The 21,736-nt window shown below is 56.2% G+C and overlaps 2 protein-coding genes across 3 annotated transcripts; one reads left to right on the forward strand and one right to left on the reverse strand.

The window, feature by feature from the left end:
• The first annotated feature begins 6,318 nt into the window (after positions 1-6,318).
• Positions 6,319-11,861, forward strand: slc25a48 (solute carrier family 25 member 48). Its single transcript, XM_088431457.1, has 7 exons — positions 6,319-6,482; positions 7,495-7,538; positions 7,607-7,678; positions 7,761-8,022; positions 9,004-9,312; positions 10,457-10,590; positions 10,681-11,861. Exons 1-7 carry the CDS (start codon positions 6,452-6,454, stop codon positions 10,783-10,785), a joined length of 957 nt encoding a protein of 318 aa, XP_088287583.1. The 5' UTR covers positions 6,319-6,451; the 3' UTR covers positions 10,786-11,861.
• Positions 11,862-12,317: 456 nt separating this feature from the next.
• On the reverse strand, positions 12,318-21,506 carry LOC148413319 (complexin-2). 2 transcript variants are annotated; one of them, XM_088431459.1, is made up of 5 exons: positions 21,277-21,381; positions 18,240-18,371; positions 17,767-17,889; positions 15,458-15,633; positions 12,318-15,147 (listed from the first exon to the last, which is right to left on the reverse strand). In XM_088431459.1, exons 3-5 carry the CDS (start codon positions 17,795-17,797, stop codon positions 14,950-14,952), a joined length of 405 nt encoding a protein of 134 aa, XP_088287585.1. In that variant the 5' UTR covers positions 17,798-17,889; positions 18,240-18,371; positions 21,277-21,381; the 3' UTR covers positions 12,318-14,949. The 2 variants fall into 2 exon arrangements, with proteins under 2 accessions (XP_088287585.1, XP_088287584.1); XM_088431458.1 differs by lacking the exon at positions 18,240-18,371 and having other exon boundaries at positions 21,277-21,506.
• Between the last annotated feature and the right edge of the window lie 230 nt (positions 21,507-21,736).

Genomic DNA, 21,736 nt, shown 5'->3' on the forward strand with positions numbered 1-21,736 from the left:
CACACATTATAAATATTGGATGCGCATATCAATGTACGCAAAGCGCAACTTGAAGTCGATACGGCCACGGAACATGCGGCGTGCGAAGGTATGGGGGCCGGCCGAGAAAAAAAAACGAAAACATCGGCTGGATCGCCACTTTGACTGCACAATTGGTGCAAACGCGCAGCACGTACAGCAGTGCGCGTTTCGTGTCGGCCGGGCCACGCCACGGGCGTTTTCCTAGCAATTTGGTATCTTTTTCACTTTTGAGCGGGCCAAAAAAACAGAGGTCCCAACTCGCGTGTCAAAAGCACTTCCTCGCTTACTTCAGGTCATCCGAGGCGACGAGTTGTCAAGAAGAGGCCGGCGCGCGTCGGGCGGATGCTCGGGGAGCGCCCGCGTCTCCCGCCGTGCCTCGCGGTTCGCCGGCGTGCCCGCCAGGACTGAAAATTCTCACGCAGGTGCGCGTGTCCAACTGTCACTGCGCCCAGCGCGCAAATGCCCACGAACAACAAACAGCCAAAAACACAAAGCGACAACAGAGAGAGAAAAAAAAGCCGGTAGGAAACCTCGAAATAAACACAGCCGCCGCTCCCGGCCTAAGCCGCGCCGTCCTTCCTCGCCACAAAATGTAATATGAAGAGCGGCCGGAGGCGGCGGCAAAAAAACGAAGATCGGGCCGAACAAAGCGCAAACGGGTGAACTCTTATATTTCGGGTGCGGTCGGGGACCTCGGTCACGCGGAGCCCCTGAGACCGGCTCGCTCAAAGCCCAAGGTTAAGAAGTCAAGAGAAAATTTGCAAAATACCATCTGACGCGCAAAAACAAGAGAAATACACAAAACGATACTAAAGACCATCAGTGGAGTAGCCTTAACACAGGCACGCATGAAAAATATTCTTCTCCTCTAAATCACGTGAATGGAGAACGCCAGCGTCGATGTGGATGGCGTAAACAAAACGGAGGACGAGCGCGACGGCGATGTCCCCGCCGGCCGACTTGATGTGTCACCGCGGTGAAGGTCGGCGCATTTCAAGCGTGGCGCCAAGACGACCTCGAGCGCAAAGGCCCCCCCCCCCAAAAAAAAAAAAAAAAAAAAGCGGCAAATGAAAAAAAGTCTTGGCGCTTGCATAAATGTCAGGCCCGGCGTGCGGCCAGGACCGACAAATCAATGGGCTCCGGTGACAACGGGTCACGACATTAGCTAATAAATATTAGCTCTTTCAAATATGCCCCATATGAGCATCTTGTGTTTTTGTTTTTCCACACTAGCAGCTTGCAACAGAAGACGAAAATCAAAAAGGGCCATTTTGCCTCTCAATCTTTAACTGCCAGTCATCTAATAAGCTATAAATGCTCTTAGCAATAACAAAGCAAGCGCAAGAAGACTCCCGTCACAATATTCCATTTTATTCATCAATCATATCATTAATACGCAGCGATTGCAGCAGCGCGTGCTATTCCAGCTATAGGATGACAATAATGCGATTGCATTCCATTGCGCAAGCTCGTCCGTCTCGAAAATTCTTAGTCATTCAATAAAACGGAAAGAAAAGCGGCGGACGACGCAAGAAAAAGGTCGGCCCGTGGCCGCGTGGCCAGAAGCCACATTTTGGCTTTCCTTTGAGACGCGAGCTAGCGGCGTCGTGCTATTTGGCAGCCGGCTGAGGCGCGCGGGAGCGCACGCGCCTCGGCCGGCGCCGCGGGACAGGCGGCCTATCGGCTTTAGCGACTGTCGCTCCGCATTAGGCGCGCTCACCGGGAAGGAGGCCTCAAGCCGGGCCGCCTTTACGTAAGAGCGCAAACAAACACAAAGTTGAGCTTGCGGCCCAACGTGGCGACCGGCAGAGGCGCCGTTGAGTCGCGGGCAACCGTCGCCGACCGGGGGCGGACGGACGCCTTTTGCCATTTGTGTTGATGGGCCTGTCTGTCTTGTGTACGTGTGGATTTGGGGTGCTTTTGCAACTGTTGTGTTGATGTGCCTGGCTTGTGTACGTGTGGATTTGGGGTGCTTTTGTTCTTTGCGTTTGTGTCCGAGTACGAGTTGCGAATTAGCGTGTATCATCGTGCCGCGCGTGCGCTTGTGGATGCGTCTTATGTGTGCGAGTTAGGAGTCCCTTGTTGGTTTTCTCAGTATGCCTAACGCGGTTGCTTAGGTTGCCTATTTGTGTACTTGTGACTTGTGTCACTTTTGTGTGCGCTTGCATCATTTGTGTATTTATTTGTGTTAGCGTGTTGCACACATGAGCAATCCCTTTGTCCGCTGCACATTAATCATACAGGGCACTCGCGCAGCCGTGTGTGTTGTACCTTTTCCGTCGTCTATCTGAGAATTCCTCGTCTTGTTGTTGTTGTTCAGGAATTCCGTGTAGTTTGCAGGCTCCGTGGCACGCGCGCAGCCAGGTGCTTCTTCCTAATGCCAAAGGTGACATTGACAAGTGAGGACAAGACAGAGGAAAAAGGTTGGGCCAAAAAAACAAAAAAACGCACTCACGCACGCACGCACGCAAACAAGCCACGAAGCAATGAAGTCTAAGGTGAAGTCACGCTGCCCCCTGGTGGCTGCCTCCAAAGATTTTGTACATTTTTGGATCGGGTTCAATTCTCGTCTGGAGGAGAAGCCGCGGCGCTTTGGGCTTGTTTGACCCGGACAAGACGCGTGCGGGCGAGGGCTCCCCGCTCTCCTCGCAAACGGTCGGCTAGCTAACCCTTATTGCAACTGTTGAACGTCCCACTCAATGGCCGGGCGGGCAGGCAGGCGGGCACCTGGAGCGCACAAGTCTTTTTTTTTTTATGTCGGATGCACAAATGAGCCCAAATGAAGATCCTCGCCGTCGGCCAATTGCCAAAAGGAATTTCCGGCGTCGCCATGTTGGCCGCCTCCGAGTTGCTCCAAACGGCAGCAGCGCCATCTGAAGGACGGGCCCAACAACGCTCATTCCAGAGTGAAAGGACATTTGGATCGCCTGGACGACGACCTCAACAAAGTTCTCTGCGTAGCAACATTACACCAGCGCCATCTCAAGGCGACCTAATGAACTGCATCACGTCATCAATTTTTTGAGGCCTATGTATTGTGACGCATTGTAAAGTGCGTTACTGTCATTTGTGCCCAGTAAAATAAGACTAGTCTTTTGGTGTGTGCGATGCCTTACGCTATGGCGTTATAGCAAAAAGTCGTGTGCATTGAAGGTTCGGGAAAGAAAGATCAGCTGGCATTTGCCGTCCCCGGTGATAAAAAAGGGCGGGGGGCGCTGCGTTAGAAGATGGCAATCGGGTCACTTCAGACTTCAGCGCCATGACAGAAATCCACCGGAGAACAAATCTGGAGTCTGCTCTTTAATGCGACGAGACCCAGCGCATTCGCGAAAAAAGAAAAGAAAAGAAAAGTTGCGGATGCATTTGAAGACGGCCTTTTTGGCAGATGGTCGCCAGGAATGAGCGCGCCCGGTTTGTTTGGATCTGTTCTGGCTTTTCGCAAAGCTGCAGATTTTTCGCCGAAACCCATCTGGTTCGGGTTACGCGGCGCAGATGTCTGGGCTGCCTTGACACGCACGCGTTCGCAAAGCCCCCCCCCCCACAAACAAACACAAAGTCCACGGCCGATCCGGAGAAAAAGATATTGAGGTCGCGCGGCTATCGGCCCCGGGTCACGCGCGCTCTTACGGCCGCACGTGTTCTCTCCGAGTCCAAAGTCGCATCTCGAGCGCGCTTTTTGGGTGAGGTCGCCGCGGCGACGCCCGCCCGCCCGCCCGCCCGCCCGCCCGCCCTCCCGGCTCCGTTGTCAGCGGCACCTGTGCCGCGGCTTGGAAAAGGCCACGGGGGGGGGGGGCAGATCACGTCAAAAGCCGCCCGTTTTTCAGACGCCGCGTTGGGCGCGCCCTCCCTCCGATTCACAATGGATTTGCATGGATACGTACGCTACGCGGATGGAAATGGATAATCACGTAGGAAAAACAAGGCCCGACCAGCAAACCCACCCATCCTTTTCAGCCTGTTATTCATTTCCAAAGCTCAATCAAAATGCGGATAAACAAAAGTCCAATGCAAGAAATGTTCGGAAGAACAACTGCGAGCAATTAGGCCTGATATTGGCCAAGCAGAATTGGGATTTTTTTCGCCTGACCTACTTTCACGTCTTCGCAAACAAACGTGTTGGGACGGCTTGGGAAAGCGGGGGAGAATCCCGATACGTAGGGTTAGGGAAGAAAATATTCCCAAGCCTGCGAGGCCTACAAACGCCTGCAAGAAGCGAAAGGTGAGGATGAGGGCACGCACGAGAAAGGGAAACAAAACCTGTGGCCTGTGGAGGAAAAGCACGAGTGGTGGGACGGCGGTTTTTGCTCTTCCGTAACGCGGCCTTGCTTTTCACTCTCATCGCGGTAGCGACCCCTTCATAGAGCGCGGCCGCAACCAACATTTTGAAATCCGGTCAACTGGAATTGCGCCATCAAAGTTATCCGGCTCCGTATATCGGCGCGCGTCTCCGCAAATAGCGCGCAGCCCGCTCGGCCGCCTCGTGATCGATGTTAATAAGTCAACGGGAGCGCGCGGGCGGGTCAGGGCGCCGCAGGAAACGAGAGCCCGCCCCGTGTTTACTGCTTGAAACCGGACGCCAACGCGCGGCTCATGTTTTGTGTATTTTTACCAGCGGAAAGCCACCCGGGGACCGCCGGCTTCCACGTACAGTGGCTACTGCCATACCGCGGACAAAATGTTTACGCCGTTTCACACTGGATGGCTTACAAGCGTTAAAAAAGAAAAAGAAAAAAAAAGGCTTAGCCGTTTAGCGTCCTCAACCAGTGCGGGGCGGTGATGTCTCTCCCTCGCGTTTCTTCTCTCCGCAGGCCACATAAGGGCAAATAAAAGCAGGGACGGCTTAGAAACGCGGGAGGGATTTGGACCCGACTTTCCGTGTTTTGGATGCGCCGTATCAAAGGAAAAGCGTGGCAAAAACAATGGGAGGCTAAAATAATGCCAAAAGGTGATGACTTTCCGTCTGCTGTCCCCTCCAAACGCTCGCAAAAGGGAGGCGTCAAATTGAGCCCGCGTCGGCCTCGTTTACTGCCGTTCAAGATCGGATCAACGGTCCGTTTTGGACATGTCGAAAAGGCCACGTTCAATATGGGATCAACGGTCCGTTTTGGACATGTCGAAAAGGCCACGTTCAATATGGGATCAACGGTCCGTTTTGGACATGTCGAAAAGGCCACGTTCAATATGGGATCAACGGTCCGTTTTGGACATGTGGATTTGTCTGATTTGTCTGGTCTCGGTATGACGGACACGTCCATCAAAATCCTTGTTGTCGAACTTTGTTGGGCTTCACTGCGCCAGCGAGTACTTTGTCAAGCTACCCATTGACTTTTGGCTAATGAGTGATTGAGCCGTTTTGTTTTTCTGGAACTTTCCGTCCAAGCGTGACGTCGGCTTGCTATCGAGGTCTTATCTGGAGGGGCGGGGCCAGAGCGCTTCGCCCCGAGCGGGCCCAAACATTCGCTTCCTCAATAGTCCGGGTATCCTCAAGTCCAAGTACTGATACTTTCAGACGTAAATCAAAGTCCAAAAGAGATTCCCGTCCGCTAAATAAGAATAAAAAGAGCCTCGCGTAATGCGAAAGAAAGTCTGCCTTTCAAATCCGGTTCAGGTTTTTCTTTCCTTTATTTTACCAGAATTACTCAGCGAGGAGAAGGAAGCCCCGCGTACGACTGCAATTCTTGCCTTTGTGTCGTAAGGTTTTCTTTTTGTGCCGTTTGCCGCCACTTTTGCTGTGGAACGCGGCCTCGCCGCCGAGCTCCCGTAGGCTGCTATTTCATGTGGTCTTTTTGAAGCGCTTAGTTGGGATGACACTATGACGCACTGCGACAAAAACGGCCGGAAGGAGGCCGCCGGGGATTTTTCAGCCGCCCGGCCGTATTCGCGGCCAACTCGGGCCGACTTGGGAAGGCTCGCGGCGCGGTCAAACGCAAATCCCCCAATGGCGTCAGTGGATATTTCCATATAGATATCCCCGGGCGGTTTCGTTTGAAAGAAATGCCACTTTGTGGGACAAAAACAAACAAGCGAAAAGATTACGAGCCATTCCACGCTGCGGATTTTGCAGACGGGAACACGCAGGTATAACGTTACGCACGGCGGGAAATAAAACTCTTGCGGGCGGGCGGCCGAAGAAAGGCTTTGCCGCAAAATGCGGTTCTTGGACCGAAGCCTCAAGTCGGCTCCGAGTCCCTTGCTCGGCCGGCGCATCGCGGGTGGATTGGCCGGCTTCGCATTGGCTAGGCGGAGCCTGCGCCGCGCGCGCTCTCATTGGCCGCCGGCCGCCGAGGGGGCAATCAAAGCGTCCTGTCGCGTCTCGGCCGACTCAGAACACAAACACGGCAAAAGCCCACGAACGCCCGAGTGCGAGTGCGGATTTCAAAGGGGGGGGAAAAAAAACTCAACGAAACTAAAGTCTTCCGAGAGCTTCCCGATGGACGATTTCCTCGCCGGGTGGGTCGGAGGTCAGTGCGCGACACTTCCATCTCTAAGCGTGTGTGCGTGTTTGGGTCCAAATATTAGGGACGCGTCGCAGCTCACTCTTGAGCGTTTGCGTTCGCGCGCCCGCGCGCGCGACACTGAGAGCTCTCCATGCGGCCAGATGAAGTCAAAATAGGAACGGCTCGGGAGTCGATGTGTGTGTCTTCTTCTGACCTGTAGCCTACGCGATTTAGCCACGCGAGAGTGCCAAAACATTAGGAACGCCCGTTAAGGACGCCAAATTGGATTCGTGTGCGTGTGCGTGTGACACGACACCCGAGTGACTGACTGTCATGGTTTCATGTGATCAAATAATTTTATGATATCTGTTCAACCCCTGCTTGTCGTGTCGGAGATTTTCACTAACCGGGGCCTCATATCTCCCAACTTGGGCTGACTTCGCATCAGGCTCAAATAGAAATCTAGTTTTACATTCAAGCCCTCAAAATATTCAGTGGCTTCGGTCCTATCCATACTATGTATAGTCACGTGTGAATAAAAAAAAAACCTTAGCAGCCATTCGATGCGGCAGCTGGGAATACGCAGCCGTAATGTTACGCCTCGCATGAAGTCAAACTCTTCCCTGCGGCCGAATCAAAATCCAAAAAGCTTTCCTGCAACACGTAGTTCTGGGATCCGAGCCTCGAGTCAACTGCAAGTCCCACGGCGCGTAGCGAGAACTTGCGCTTCTCGCGGTAGTCAGGCTAAGGCTGGCGTTATGCTCCACGCGTCAAAATGTCTGGAAGGGACGGCGTGTTGTGAGTCGTCACCTTTTGACAATCTGTGCAATATTTTAGCCTCCTGCACGGTGTTTTTTCTAATATCACACATCAAAACATCCAAAAGCTGGGCCAGCATTTGCCCCAGGGGTTCAATATGCAGTTGCCGTCAATCGGCGTGCGCACAGGGGTGCGGTCGTACCGCCCGCATGTCAAAATGGCAGAAAAAGCCTAGAAATCAGCTTATTTTCAACGCGCTGTGCTCACGTGTGCGCAGGGGCATCAAGTGTGGTGGTGGGACATCCGCTGGACACGGTCAAGGTAAAAAAAGGAAAAGAAAAGGTTTGCGAACGAACAAAAGCAAAGGCGGCACCTTTGGGATTTGGCAGACGCGGCTGCAGGCGGGGAAAGGCTACAGGAACATGACGGACTGCATCGCGGCCATCTACAGGAAGGAGACGGTACGTGGAGGGAAACCTCGGGCCCGGCGACGCGCGCGGCTTTGCCGAGAGCGCCGCTGACGCGGCGCGGCGGTGGGCGCAGGCGCGGGGCTTCTTCAAGGGCATGTCCTTCCCCCTGGCCACCGTCGCGGCGTACAACTCGCTGGTGTTCGGCTTCTTCAGCAACGCGCAGCGCCTCATCGCCAAGCGGCGCTACGGCGACGAGCGCCGCCCGCCCGTCCTGAGCGACGTGGCGGCCGCCAGCATGCTGACGGGCCTGGTGTCGGTGGGCCTGGGCGCCCCCGTCGACCTGGTCAAGATCCGGCTGCAGATGCAGACGCCGACGCGCGCCGCCCCGCCGGCCGGTGAGTCGCCCCGGCCGGCCGGCGTTTCGCTCGTTCCGTTCCTCGTGATGTAGCGGTTTTGGGGGCGATTGCGAAGCCGCGCCCCCTTCATGACGTCGTTCCAAAGCGACAGCCGTCGCGCTAGCGTCCGCTCTCTTCGCGGGTCGCGGGCGCGCCCAAGCCCCCCCAAATAGCGGGACCGTTTCGTCCGAGGGAACGGACCGCGCTCCGTCAAATCTCTGCAAAAACGATCCAAGGGCCCTGAGAAAAAACCTGAAGGTGCACAGGTCCACAAAAACAAATCTCGATGGGGGCGGGCCATTCCGGCGTCCCGCGTTTTCCAGTTAGCTCGTCAACAAACTCCGCTGGAGCTTGAAAATACTCCCGATCGACGAGATCGGGAAAAACCGCGAAACGCGCAGGATACCGGCTCTCCGGGACTGGAGTTGGAACGGCGTTTTGGGGCGGCCGCGCGACTAATAGGATGTCGCGGGAAGCCGGGGCCGTTTTGGATGCAAAGCGGCGGGAAGGCCCCGCCGTAATCCGAGTCGCCTTCTCGGCCGGAGTCGGGGTTGCGGCGGCTCCCAAATGCCACGTTTTCCTCCAGTCAAATGTTTTGGACATGTGGAAGCCATCAGGGCCAACCAAATTGGCGCCGGCCCGGTGAGCCCATGCGGCGCCGCTTTTGTTTCGCTCGTTTGTTTTGCCCGTTTGTTTTGCTCGTTTGTTTTGCTCGTTTGTTTGGGATATTTTCAAAGGGGCGCGTTGTGTGGACGGGAGCCACGGCGCGTCAGCCGGCGGGATTTAGTTTTGCCGACGCGGCCCGTCGACGCGCACCAGCTTATCGGCCGAGTTTTGACTTGAAATGAAGCGTACGTTTCAAGACACTTGAAGTCATGTCGTTTCTGGAATCGTTGTCGCTCCGGCAGGAGAAAGGGAGAGCGTGCGTTTTTGGCGCTCGGCAACAAGTCCTAAGTGTCGTTTTTGTCTTTTTGTGCTTAGACGGTTTCCAACTGGCGGGGGGCGTTTCTCACAACAGGACGGCGGCGGCACCCACGGGCATGCGCTCCCTGCACGTGTGCAACGCCGGCGCGGGCAACGCGTACCGCGGGCCGCTCCACTGCATCGGCAGCGTGGTTCGGCGCGAGGGCCTCCAGGGCCTGTACCGCGGGGGCGGGGCCATGATCCTCAGGGACGTCCCCGGCTACGCCCTCTACTTTGTGCCCTACGCCATCTTCTGCGACCTCCTCAAATCCGACGGCGCCGCCGCGCCGCACCCCTGCGCCATCTGGCTGGCCGGCGGACTGGCAGGTCACAAACGCAAACATACGCCGAGACCCTTCCGAACGCTCGCCGTCATCCGAAAACCAAATGTCGAGGGGCCGTCCGATGCTCCTCGGTCTTTGTCCCCCCCCAACGCCCCGAAAACCCTAACCCTTTTTCACTAACCTTGCCTCATTATCAGCCGGCCGACTCGGCCTGACTTTCAAAGGCTCATAACGTGGACAGATACAAACATACCGGATTTGGGCTTTCAACCCCCTCAAAACGTTCAGTGGCGTCAGCCCTATCCGTACCTATCTATATTAACATACGATGTATATATTCCGAGGCCGTTAGAAAGGAAAAACAAACGTTAACAGCTACTTATGCCGCAGATTTCGCAGACGGGAATATGCAGGTTATCGTATGAGGCTTCCCGCAAACAACGCGTAGCGAGAACTTAGCCGCTCCGCCAAGTCATCGAAAGGCTTGCAAATTGCCAGAAGTTCTCCGCTCATTTGGGTCTCGCCACCAACATTTCCATTGAAAGGGTTCGTGCAAAAATTGGGGCAAACGCGTGACAAAACATCAGGCTTTCCGCTTCTCCAAAATCACGCGCGGGGTCTGGACAAGGGCAAGTCATCATGTTTGAACAATAGTCTTTTCTTTCTGGTATCTTTTTCCTTTGATTGCCACGCGTCGAAAACGTGTCAAAACCCAAGTAGGGTGAAAATTGCCCCCGGGCCGGGGGTTAAAGGCAATGAATACACCAAAAATGGAGAAACGCGGGCGAATCGCTTTAAAGACACGTAACAAACGACAGACTCCGAAAATTCTTGAGCGCAAAACAGACTCGTGAAAGACGCCGATGACGCGAGAGAGAGAGACACGGTGGACAGCCGGACGCGCGTCGCTTCAAAGCCACCAAACAAACGATCGAAACTTCATAGACTTCATAGACACGGCGAATGCACGTCGCGGGCGGATCTTGGGAATCGGAGCCGCGCCCCTCCCCTCCGGTCAAAGCGTGCGGTTCCCGGCTTCGTTTACCCGAAAGAAAGAAAAAAAAAAAGCCTGGCCTACTTTGACCCCTCGGCGCGCGCCTGCTCCGCCGGGCTCGCGTGCCGGGCTCGCGTGACGCATCCGCGTGACGCACTCGCGACTTTCTCCTTCCTCGCGCCCTCACTCGCAGGTTCCATTTCCTGGGTGACGGCCACGCCCGCCGACGTGGTGAAGAGTCGGCTGCAGGCGGACGCGCACCTGCACAGGAAGTACAAGGGCGTCCTTCACTGCGTCCTGCACAGCTACCGGACGGAAGGAGCGCAGGTGAGCCCCGGGCGCCCCCTGCCGGCCGGCCGGCCGGATCGGATCAGATCGGACTTTTGCCAAGGCCTGCCCGCGCGTGTTTGGGCGCAGGTGTTCTTCCGCGGCGCGTCGGTCAACGCCATCCGGGGCTTCCCCATGAGCGCCACCATGTTCCTGGGCTACGAGCTCTCGCTGCGCTTTTTCCGCAGCTTCTAGCGGACCTTCTTCAACACCCGAAAGCTCAACGGGAGCTTGGCGTCAAAGCTCGAGGGCTAGGCCGGGCTGGCGTAGCGCAAATATCGCGTCGCTTTCGAGTCCTTCGCATCGGGAGTCGGGTGGCAGCAAATTCTCCAAGGATCCCCGTTGCAAATATTTGCAGAAACCAAACAAAGAACCCTCAAATCTATTAGCGTTCGAACATTTTAAAGCTAAAAACTTTAAACCGGTCCACATTTTTGGTCAGCGAAAGATTCAATTTGGCAAGTTTTTCAGCTGCACCTAAGTTGAGAAAAGAGAAATGGCACGTTTCCAGGTCCGTTTCCACCGCTCTAGTCAAAGTCAAAAGAAAATACCGCTTTCGCTTTGCCGGCTTCGTCGTTAACAAGCGATTGTAGGCACGAAACGCCTTTTGACCGCTTTCAAAACCATGACATTTCTCAAAACATGTCAACTCGTTCCATGCCGGGGACGACGGATACTTGAGCGCATTGGTTTTCCGGATGCTGAAAAACTAAATGGGTACTTGGGTATCTGGACTCTTTCAAAAAACAAACGAACGTGAAAATACGTCCCCGGCAGTTAAACTGGTTGTCGCTGGTTGTCGTCGCTCTTGGATAGATAGAAAATAACATGACCCATATGATTTGGCGGACCCCCGCAGTCGGGCCACGGACCACCGGGGTCCGCCGACCCCACTTTGAGGGCTTTCTCTCGCGGTCGCTAACTTTTGTCGGGTTACGTGCGCAAAAACGACGCTTTCTCTGAGGATGCGATTAGCTTGCAAAATGGCTTGGGAAGGGTGCAAGACAATGTAAATAGTTTGTGTTTCTTATATTAAGAAAAATGCGTATGATATTCGCACGTGATATGCCTTACTAGTACTAGTGCATTGGCTCGATTTATCCCCAATATACCGTGTATATGAAATAAAGCAGTTGCATTGAATAAGGTGCATTCCAATGTCAATCAGCAGCATTCGTATGTGTTTTGTATTGTCAAACGTCACGCCTTGCAAACTGCCATCCCGCTGTGTCTTTCTACTCAAATGAAATAAAAGGCGTCTTTGACCACAATGCTCCTTTTTTTCACCCCCGGATGAGGAGGCTCGGTGGCGAGAGCAATGCGACGAGATGTCCGCTAGATGGGAGTGTCGCGCAATTTTGAAAACGTCGAGAGGCTTCGCTCGCTGCGCCGGCCGGCGAGCGCCTTTGCCCTGGAACAAAGACCAAGGCCGTGCCGGCGCGTCACCGAAGCCGCATATCCTCTCCCTTCGTCGCCGAAAGGATTCGTGCAAAAACCGGGGGTGAAACATCGGGTCTCCGGCGTGTCCAAAAGGGAGAACGTTTCCAATTTTGAATGGCAGTAAATGAGCCCGACATGGGCTAATTCGGACACCCGTGGGATGAAGCTCTCCACTTCCCGCTTGCGAGCGTTTCGAAGGGATGGCAAGATGACAGGTTTTGCCCCCGGATCATATATCAAATATGGGAAGACGTCAAAGCGTCAACAGTGTTCTGAAACAAAGCAAATTGGAGACATTCTTTTTATCTAATAAACAATTTGAATGTTTTTCCTTTTTTTTTCACGTGACATCCTAAAAGGACAAAGTTTCCAAAAAAGACACGCACAGACAACATGACATGCAAAGCAAGCGTTTCGCCCCATATTTTTTTTCAAGCTTGACCGATGACCTTCTGCGGCACCCGAAACGGAAGAAAGAAAAGCTGACCGTCCGCGGACAAACATCCGGACGCTCGGGCCTGAGCCGGCCGGCCGGCCGGCGAGGGGGCCCGAGTAGGCGGCGTAGGCCATGGCTTCCCCGCGGGTGGCAAATCGCTCTTCGTCGCGCCGGACACTTCCTAGGTCTTATTTCTCGCGCCGGCCTCGGAGTGGGCTCCTCCCGCCCGCGCTCCCGTCCGAATGTTTCTTAGTTTCAGGGTGTTCAGTGTGTTCAGGGGATGCCGGCGCGTATTTCCAACAAGCGCGAGGACGGACCGAAGACGAGCGAAGCATGCAAAAGGCGGAATAGCCCTTGGAAAGGCGCGCGGTTTAGCCGACGGGACCGCGGATGGCCCAGTTCAAATTTTGGGGATCATGGAACTCGGCGGCATTCGCTTGGGAGGGCCCGGGCCTTGGGTTTGACACCTGCGCTCTAGGAGAACACTTTGGAGTTAAAAAAGCAAAAGATGTGAAAATTGGAAAGCCCGCTTTTTCGTTTCTATTTCCAATCCGACTTTGAGGAATTCACCACGTTAGCGGAAGCTGGCCGATGGAGCCGAACCTGCTAAAAGGCGTCCTCCGGCGTTTTGATGTTTTCAAAGGGGCGTGGCGGCGCGGCGGCGCGCGACGCCGTCCAAACCGCTTCGGCTAAAGCGCGACACCGGCCTAGGCCAAGTCCAAGGAAAGCGCGCGGACCGGACGAGCCGAGCCGCCCCTTTGCCCTTTGCGTCGCACGCGTGGACGATTTCGTTACCGAGACTCGCATCCGCCGCAGCGCCGGGCTTGCGGTGGAAACGTACAAACCGGGCGAAACAAAACGCCTCGGAGAAATTATTGCAAAAAGTCTCGAGCGTATGGCTTTGCGGTCCGGTCTTCTTAAAAGTAGGATATGGGCTTCTCGGTCGATGCCGTCAGCTCCTTCAAAGCACATTCGAAGCGCACCGCCAATAAAACGACGGCCGGCGCTGTACTGACGCACCACCGACGCAGGTGGCCAATTCGGGTCCAGAAAATTCGGACCTCACTCGTCGATTCTTTTGGCTTGTACGTTTGCCGTGTAGCCATTGGCCACTGGAAAGAGTGACCTCCTCGCAGTGGAAAGGCATCCCAGAATCCTGAAGGAGTTGCTTTCTGGAGCCGCGTTAGCCACCTCGGGTCCCGATGCGCCGCATCGCTGAGGTGTCGCCGACGCGCGTCTGATGCGGCGCGCCTTAGGTTGAATGGGTGGGGTTTTTTTGTTTTTCCTTAGGTGGGTGAGGTGAAAAAAAAAACCCCAAATCTTTGGTTTCCACGGTGATGAATTTTGACCTCAAACACACGGCCGAACGCCACACCCCACCCACATTTCACGTCGCCCTAAGTTTGGAATGATTGTCTAAGTCCCCAACGGCCGGTACGGGCCCGGCACCGCTCCGCCGATCGACTGGTACCGCGCGGGTCGCACCCCAAAATTCGTTCAGAATCCTTCTACGTACCCTTTCACGCGAGAAAGAAAATCCCGCTTTCAAATAATTTAGGGGGCGCAGGAAACGTCTGGCCGGCGTGGACCTTTGTCGTCGGTGGCTTCCGCGTAAGGAGGTTGGAGCAGCCCTAACCGCCGCTTTCCATCCTTCCCTTTCACGCCGCTTCTGTTTCCCGCCCCCGACTTCTCCAATGGATTTCCTCCCCCATCGGGCGTCTGGACCTTCACGCGGGATAGAAGCGGCGGCGACGCGGGCCCGGTCGGTTTGAAGGCCGGCGCCGAAGGGGCTCAAGCTTCCCGATAAAGCGCGGCAACGCAAACGTGAGAGCCGAGCCGGCTTTTATCCAGCAAAGTACCCGGCGAATGCCGATTATTAAGCGAGTGCCTTTGGCGCAGCCGCGGCCCCGCTTTTCTTATAGCTGCCAAGCAGGTCGCTTTTGCCGGACCACGCCCCGTCCCCAATTGAGTTAAAAAAACAAATGCTTGGAAGGGCAGTGCGAAAGGGGAGCCCCCGCAAAATCAGTGCGCCGGCATCCACTCGCACCTTTCGCACGGCCGCTTTTACGCTTCTGCCGGCTGACTTCGTTCCGGGACGTTCTGCCGGGAATCGGACGGCGTAACGGGCAGTACGAAAGGGGCCGGACTTTGTGCGTGGGACATATAAGAGTAAGCCCCTCGGCTTACTCGCCCGGACTCGGGTGAAAGACGACGCGTTTCATTCGGCGGTGTCGCTGCTTCCTCTTTGTCAATCGGCAAGGCCACGCGCATTTACCGCGTCCGCTTTTGATGAAGGCACGTCTGCCCGGCGACAGGTGACGAGCGACCGGTCGAGAGCCCCGACGGCATCGAAAGAACTTCCGGAAAAAAAGACGGGGGTGCAAAAAAGAAAAAAAAAAAAAAAAACCCCTCCGCCTTTGGCAAGACGGTCCCAATCACCTTTTCCCCCAAGTGCCACGCCCTTCCCGCTATTCCGGGCGGGCCTACTTCTTGAACATGTCCTGCAGCGGGCCGGGCAGAAACTTGAGGACGGTATCCAGGATGCTCTCGTCGTCCTCGTCCTCGTCGTCCCCGCAGCCCCTGGGGATGGCCTTCTTGGGGCGCGTCAGCGAGCCCTCGCAGGCCTGCTCCATGGCCGCCTTCTCCTCCGCCTCCTTCTCCTCCTTCTTCTTCAGGCCGTACTACAAACCAAAAACAAAATCCACCCAAAATCCCTTGGCCGGCAAGAAGAATGCATTCGTTGGCATCGGCGCGCTCGGCTGATGAAACGCGCAAAGGTATCGGCTCTAGTACGGAGGCGAATTTCAAGATGGCAAAGGCTACATCGTCGCCGCGCAACATGACACACGAGACACGGTGACTGGAATGGAGAACCTTAGCGCAACCGTCTTTCTTCCGGTACCGCATTTCGAAACGACAAATTCGACGTCGGACATCTTCACATCAAAACACATACGTAAAAAATGGCACTTTGGGCGTCGTTGGCGCTACCTTGTCCCGGATGCTCTGGCGGACCTTCTCCCGCTCGGCCTCCATGCGGGCGTGTTTGGCCTTGCGCTCCTCCTCCTGCTGCCGGAGAGCCTCCTGCCGCTCTTCCTCCTTCTTGGCCGCGTCGGGGTCCTTCTCCTCCTCGCCGCCCAGCATCTTGCCCATGTCCTTGGTGGCACCTGAGCGCGGCGCGCAACGCGGCCGAGGATGAAGGAAGGCCGGCCGCCGTGACCGAAACCGCCCCGGGTATCGAACGCCGCGCCGCCGACCGCCGCGCTCCTCCCGGCTCGCGCCGTACCTTTTCTGCGCGCCGCTTCCGCCGTCGTCGCCGCGGTTGCGCCCGTAACCAAAGGGAGCGTGACAAATTAGCGCGCGGCTGGAGCGCCCAGCGTGGGGGCGGGGCTAAGGTCATCCCGTCCGCCGCGGGCGCGTGACAGCTAACGAAACAAACATCCCGTCCCGCCGGCACGGTGCGAGCGGAAAAGAAGTATGGCCGTAGCGCTATGTTCACCGACCGAGGTGGCGGAGGGCTTAAAGGGACAACTTGTAGCCTTTTTCCCCCCGGACAGCGGGAGGCGCCGCGTTTGCCGCTGTCCGTGGGGGCCTCCGGAGGAGTGGCGCCCCCCTCGCACCGTACGTCAAGTCGTTTCCAAAGGAGCCAAAGGAGGCTCGTTCAAGCGTTACTCCGTTGACGCCTCTGCCTCAAGAAGCGCTCCTCCGCCTCAAAAAACCCCAAACCGGACGCATAGTGGCGCCCGATGCGGCCTCATCTGTCCCGCCGTCGCCGGATCCGACCGGACGTCTGCTTTGCGCGGCGGCCAAAGGAGGGGGGACAAAAAAGGCCGATGAGATGAAGAAAAGCGGAGAGGAAATGAGCAGCGAGAACGGCTCGGCCCCGACGGCTCGCGCCGCTCGCGGCCGCTTCCTGTCGGCGCGACAAATACGAAGATGGGATTTTTCTCCGAGGACGCTTTGGTGACACGTCCGTGATGGATTTTCATCCCGCCGCTCCCCGCGCAGGAAATGAAAAACGGACGCTTCCCGTCTGCCGCCGGAGAACGTTTCTTGGCTATCTTGCGGCGGGGAGCGTCACCATGGCGACGGAGAACTCAACTAACCAACTAAAACCCGAGCCAAACGTCCCGCAGGATGCGGGTGTCCGTCCGGGGATTCTTGGCCAGCTCGGCCTCATTCTCGCCCAACTTGGGCTTGGACGTCGTCAAATACGAATGTGGTTTGACTCTCGACCGGTGGCTTCGGCCCTATCCAAACATATGGAAACATTTTTTTGGAAGCGGGAACTTAAAATGCAATAATAGCAAAAGTAACCTCGCTGTACATGAATATATTCATGAGTTTGAAACAGGAAAATCCCGTAAATGTCGTATTGTGATTTTTGAAGACTTTTGCGCGATGGGCGTCCAGGCTAAGCCAATCATCAAAGTCACCGACGGGCTTTCAAACCTCATAAGTTGGCCGCTAGCGCCACCCGAGGGTTTTGGGGCGCCAACGCAAATATTTCTAAATAGTCGCAGTTGAAAGGGTGAATGCAAAAATCGGCGGAAATGCACGATGAGACATTTCCGAAACGGGCAATATTTTGAATGGCAGTAAATGAGGCCGACATGGGCTAAATTTGACACCGATCGGGTGTACCTCCCTTTGCAAGCGTTTAGAAGGGACGGCATAGACATCCAAAGACATCCACGCAATCTTTTAGCCCCCTAGTGTCTTTTTTTTTTATCCTTTTCCTTTAACGATGAGCTCGTATTTGACGCAAACGATAAAAATCTCCAGCGTTGAGCAGTCCGCGGCGATAAAAAGGTCGGGGACCCCCGCTCCACCCGTCTCCGCCGTCTCAACAGAGACGCTTTTTGCGAGGGCCGAGGCCGCGCATTTCCCCGCTCGCTCGACCCTCGGCTTTGTGTTCCTCCTGTTGTTTGGACCGAGGTATTGATTGAATTAAGACCAGCTGCCGGGCTTGTTTCCAACCAAAGCGAAAAAGCAAAACAAAGTCAATATTTGCCCTCCCCTAACGTTCGTTCGGCTCCGCTAATCACATGAGCCCTTTGTTGACATTTGCTGGCTCCCTTCACGAGGTCAGCCTGTCAGTAATCGGCTGAACCGCGGAAACGCCGAGGGAACCTTTCCGTTTGGAAATGATTTACGGGAGGGCGAAAGGATCCGGAGCCCGCCTCGGACCGCGTCGAGCATTCGGAAAGCCTCAGACCGCCCGGGACGGCGGAAAAAAGGACCCGCTTCGAAACGCCGCGATTTGCGGGCTGAGCTAACGCCATATGTTTCTTACTCACCGCCTAAAGCTTGTTTCATGACAAAGTCCATCTTGAGTTGTTACGTGCGATGGACTCCTTCTTTCCGGAGGTCCAAGACGAGCCGGCGCGTAGCCCGGGCCGCGGCGTCTCGCGCCGACGCTCCTGCGAGAAAGGGAGACAGGAGAGAATGCCTTTGATCGGCGGCGCCACGTCCGCGGCGCAGTTCGCGTCCGAAACGTCCCGGGAGAAGACGACGGCGACGACGCGCTCGCAGCGGGAGCTTGAAAAGCATCCTAATGGTTTGAATGGGGCGCGTTGGAAAACGTGCAGGATCCCCGCCCCCGCAGGGCCGGAGTTCCACACCCGCACGTCGGTGTCCGTCGGTGTCCCTCGGTGTCCGTCGGTTAAGTGCGTCAAGCCGCCCCCGCCCCTCGACCCATCAGCTCCCTCCCTCTGGTCTGGTCGCTCGTGCGCGTATTTAGCTTCCGGTCGGCGTGGGGTTATTGCCGTACCGCGGTAGCGTCCGCCCGTCGAGGTTCCGGCCGGTCGCCGTTAGTTTTGTTGTTTATTCGTTACTTTGCACGCTGCCGTTCCGGACCCCGCGCCCAGGAGTCCTCGCCTTGTCCCGAGAGTTCCCGGTCACACTTGAAAAGGTTTCAAAGAAAAAACAAACGGAATGACATTATTCACTCCCGCCCACCTCGCCATCTTTTTTTCCTTTGCCGCGCCTCCAAAGATCAAATAAGAAATCGATGGCGGCCGGTCCGCGGTCGGCAGAACCCCGTCAGGAGATGGCGCCGAGGGCCGCCGCCGCGATCAAGCCTCGGCGGAAAGACGACGGGACGGGTTGCCGTGGGAACGCCGGCGTTCCATTCGTAACGAAAATAGCAGCGGGCATAGGAGTGGAGCGTGAATTATTGAGATGCCGCCGGCGGCCGGCCGACTCCACGCGCTCCATATTTATATGGTATTATTCGCGCCCGATTTATTCACGTGATGGCGTGCGGGCCGCGGATTGGCGGCCGGGGGGGAGGAGTCGCGCGGCCTCATCTCGAATAACGCGGCCGCTCGCTGTCTTATCGTTACCGGAACGACGTCGCCGCGCCGGCTTGAACGTCACGCGCGGGGCGGGGCGGGGCGGGGCGGGGCTTGTCGCGTCGGCCTGTTAGACATTTGCCGGAAAGCGTAGGTCAAAGCCAATACGCTACGTACTAGGATTACGTCGGCGCACGCTAATCAAAATATATCGCGTCAAGAAAGATGCTCCTAAACCTTTCAACGATATGAATGCCGTTCGCATCGTTCAAGAGTTTCATTGTCATGTGCGTCGTAGTACGACACCACGACATTGGGGGTGGCGCCGCAGACCTTTCGTTTCCACGTTTTGAGTTGACATTTCCGGGAATCATCTGCAAGTGGGCAGGTGCGAGAATCTCTCTTTTTTGGATGATTCGGAGCACGCGAGCTTACTTAAGTCTAGTCGGGGGTCACGCGAGGCGCTTCCCGTGCGTTTTCGTGTCAACGCGTACGATGTTAGCCGTAGCTGCTGTCGATTCGGAAGGAAGGAGTCAAGACGAAAAGTGGGCCGTAAACATCCACGCGCAAAAAACTACCGTCGGCTTTGTCGGCGTGTTCGGAAATGATAAAAAAAAAGAACCAAAAAACGAATCCGGCGGACGTGACGGGTCGTGACAACGTATTACGTGACGGTCATGTTGCAAAGGTGACACGTTGGGCAAAAGCCAAAGGAATCGCTGAGCGCAGGTGTGAAGGTCACCTTCCAGAAGGAAAAGAGCCTGCGTCTCTTTTGCAACACGGCCTGACCTGAAAACATTTGACTGCACGTGCAAAACGCCATTCGTAATCCCGTTTCAAAAGCGTGATAAAAGCCGACCAAAAGAAGGCGTTTCGATAGCGACTGACTCAAGGTGTTCATTTCGAAGGCTAGTTCCACGTAAAAAGCGGTTCTGCTTACGAAACGACTTCCGGAACCGCTTCATTTTAGAAGTAGAAGTGGATGTATGGCTATTATGGGCCGGCGCTCAGAAAATGGCCGTCTAAAAGCAAACACCTTCATATTTCCAGCTTGCAATCTTCGCCTTTGAATTTCACCGAGCGTGGCGGGCGAGCGGCCCGCCCGCCCGCCCGCCCGCAAGCTTCCTGTCTGCCTCTGGGTGGAGGCGGATGGTTTTTTTTTTTTTGCGCCGCTCCTTCCCAGCCTTCTTTTTTGCTGTGCATTTTCCTGTGCTGTCTTTTGTCCTAACTATTATTTGAGCCTCCTGCAGTATTTCAGGAGACCCCCCCCCCCCCATATCCATGCAGCGACTTGAGCGTTTGTTGTTTCTCCAGGGTGGAGTGGGAGCGAAGGACGACTGGATGCAAAGATGGAGGGAGGCTCATGCGTAAAAAGGAGGGCAAAAAAGTAGGGCGAGATAAAAGAAAGGGACGTGTCCCCCTTCACGCCGCCCGCGCTGGCCGTTTATTATTTCCTGCTCGCAAGCCTCCCACGCCACTCGCGCCGAGTCAACACCCTGGCGAACTTTGAACCTCGGCGACGGGCGTGAGGCTCCCGTTACCGGGGCGACACGCGGGCTCCGGGTTTGCCGACCGGACGGCAACGGCGGATTGCCAGCGGGAAGACGATGGGCGCTCGCCGTAGGCGGCGGCTCGCGATGGGACGCTCGCGCGCGGTCCGCGCTGGGACTAGGTCGCGCCCCCATTCCAACAGCCTTTGGGTTGCTTTCAAGAGGAAAAGAAATTGCCGTCCTTTCTTTGCGGTCGGTTGGAGCTCGCACTCACAAACCGCCTCCTTGCTACACGAGATGAGCGCGTGAATTTTTCACGCGCACGTGCGGCGCCGAGACGACGACGACACATATCGATTCGGGACCCGGGGAAAGAAGGGAAATAACTTCCAAGATGGCCGCTTGCCACCAAAGCGGCAAGCTTCCTCGAGACTTTTGGCGGAGCTCCTCGAGGTGGACGCGCCTACCAAGCGCCTCGCCGCTAAGTCGACTACCTTTGGGGGAAGGGGTGGGGCAAAGGGGGTGGGGCAAGAAGGGTGGGGCAAAAGGGGTGGGGCAAGAAGGGCGGGGCAAAAGGGGTGGGGCAAGAAGGGCTGGGGCGACATTTGCTGCGGCTTTGCCGATGTGGTCTGGAGACTTTTTTGCGGGTCAACTCTTGATAAGCCGTCGCCCCGAGACCAATCAGTGAAACTTCTTCCAAACGCTGATGACTCGGGCGCAACGAAGCAACAGCCGCCTGCGCGCAAACCGATCGAGACGACGTGCGCCAACACGCCCGCGCCGCCGCAGCGGCTATTGGTACGAAACGCGATATCAATGCGCGTTCGGTCATACTGTGCATGTTCACGACGTCGGGGCGCACCCAATCCGAGCCGCATCCCGCCAGGCGCCCTGCAGCCCATCCTCCTGCTCCTCTTCTTCCCGCCACTCGCACGCGCGAAACGACGCCGATTTTTGTTCGGAATGAAGCGGGTCGACGGTACGGGCGCGCGAGGGGGGGAAATGGAGGAAGGTTTCTCCTGACCTGCCGCTGCTGCTTCGGCCGCCGCTGCCGCTGCCGATGCGGCAGTGAGGAGGATCCCGCCAGTGTGCAGCCGAGCCCCCGCCCGACGACCCTCATATACATGCGCACGGCGCGCGCGCACCGGGCAGCGCGCCTTTGTTTGTGAGCCCGCCCCCTCCGGAGCTTCATCGGCTCGCGCGCGTGCCTGCCTGCCTGCGCGTGTGTGTCTTCTGCATTTTTGTTCCCGCGTCCGGTCGACGGGTCCCAAAGTGCAAGAGTGCCGCGAGCCTTTCCAAACGAAGAACCTGTCGCTCGGGCGATTTGCTGCCACTATCCCATAGCCTACAACGGGGCGGTCAAACCGGTTTAAGCTTGCGGGCCTCATGGAGAAAATCTATTCCCAAGTGGGCCGGACCGATAAAATCACGCCGCATGTATTTGTAGAACTTTAAAACAACTTCAAACGTATTGTTCCTTTTCA

The sequence above is a fragment of the Hippichthys cyanospilos genome, chromosome 13, assembly GCF_059441005.1.
Source record: "Hippichthys cyanospilos isolate Australia breed blue-spotted pipefish chromosome 13, RoL_Hcya_1.0, whole genome shotgun sequence".
Classification (NCBI taxonomy): Eukaryota; Metazoa; Chordata; class Actinopteri; order Syngnathiformes; family Syngnathidae; genus Hippichthys; species Hippichthys cyanospilos.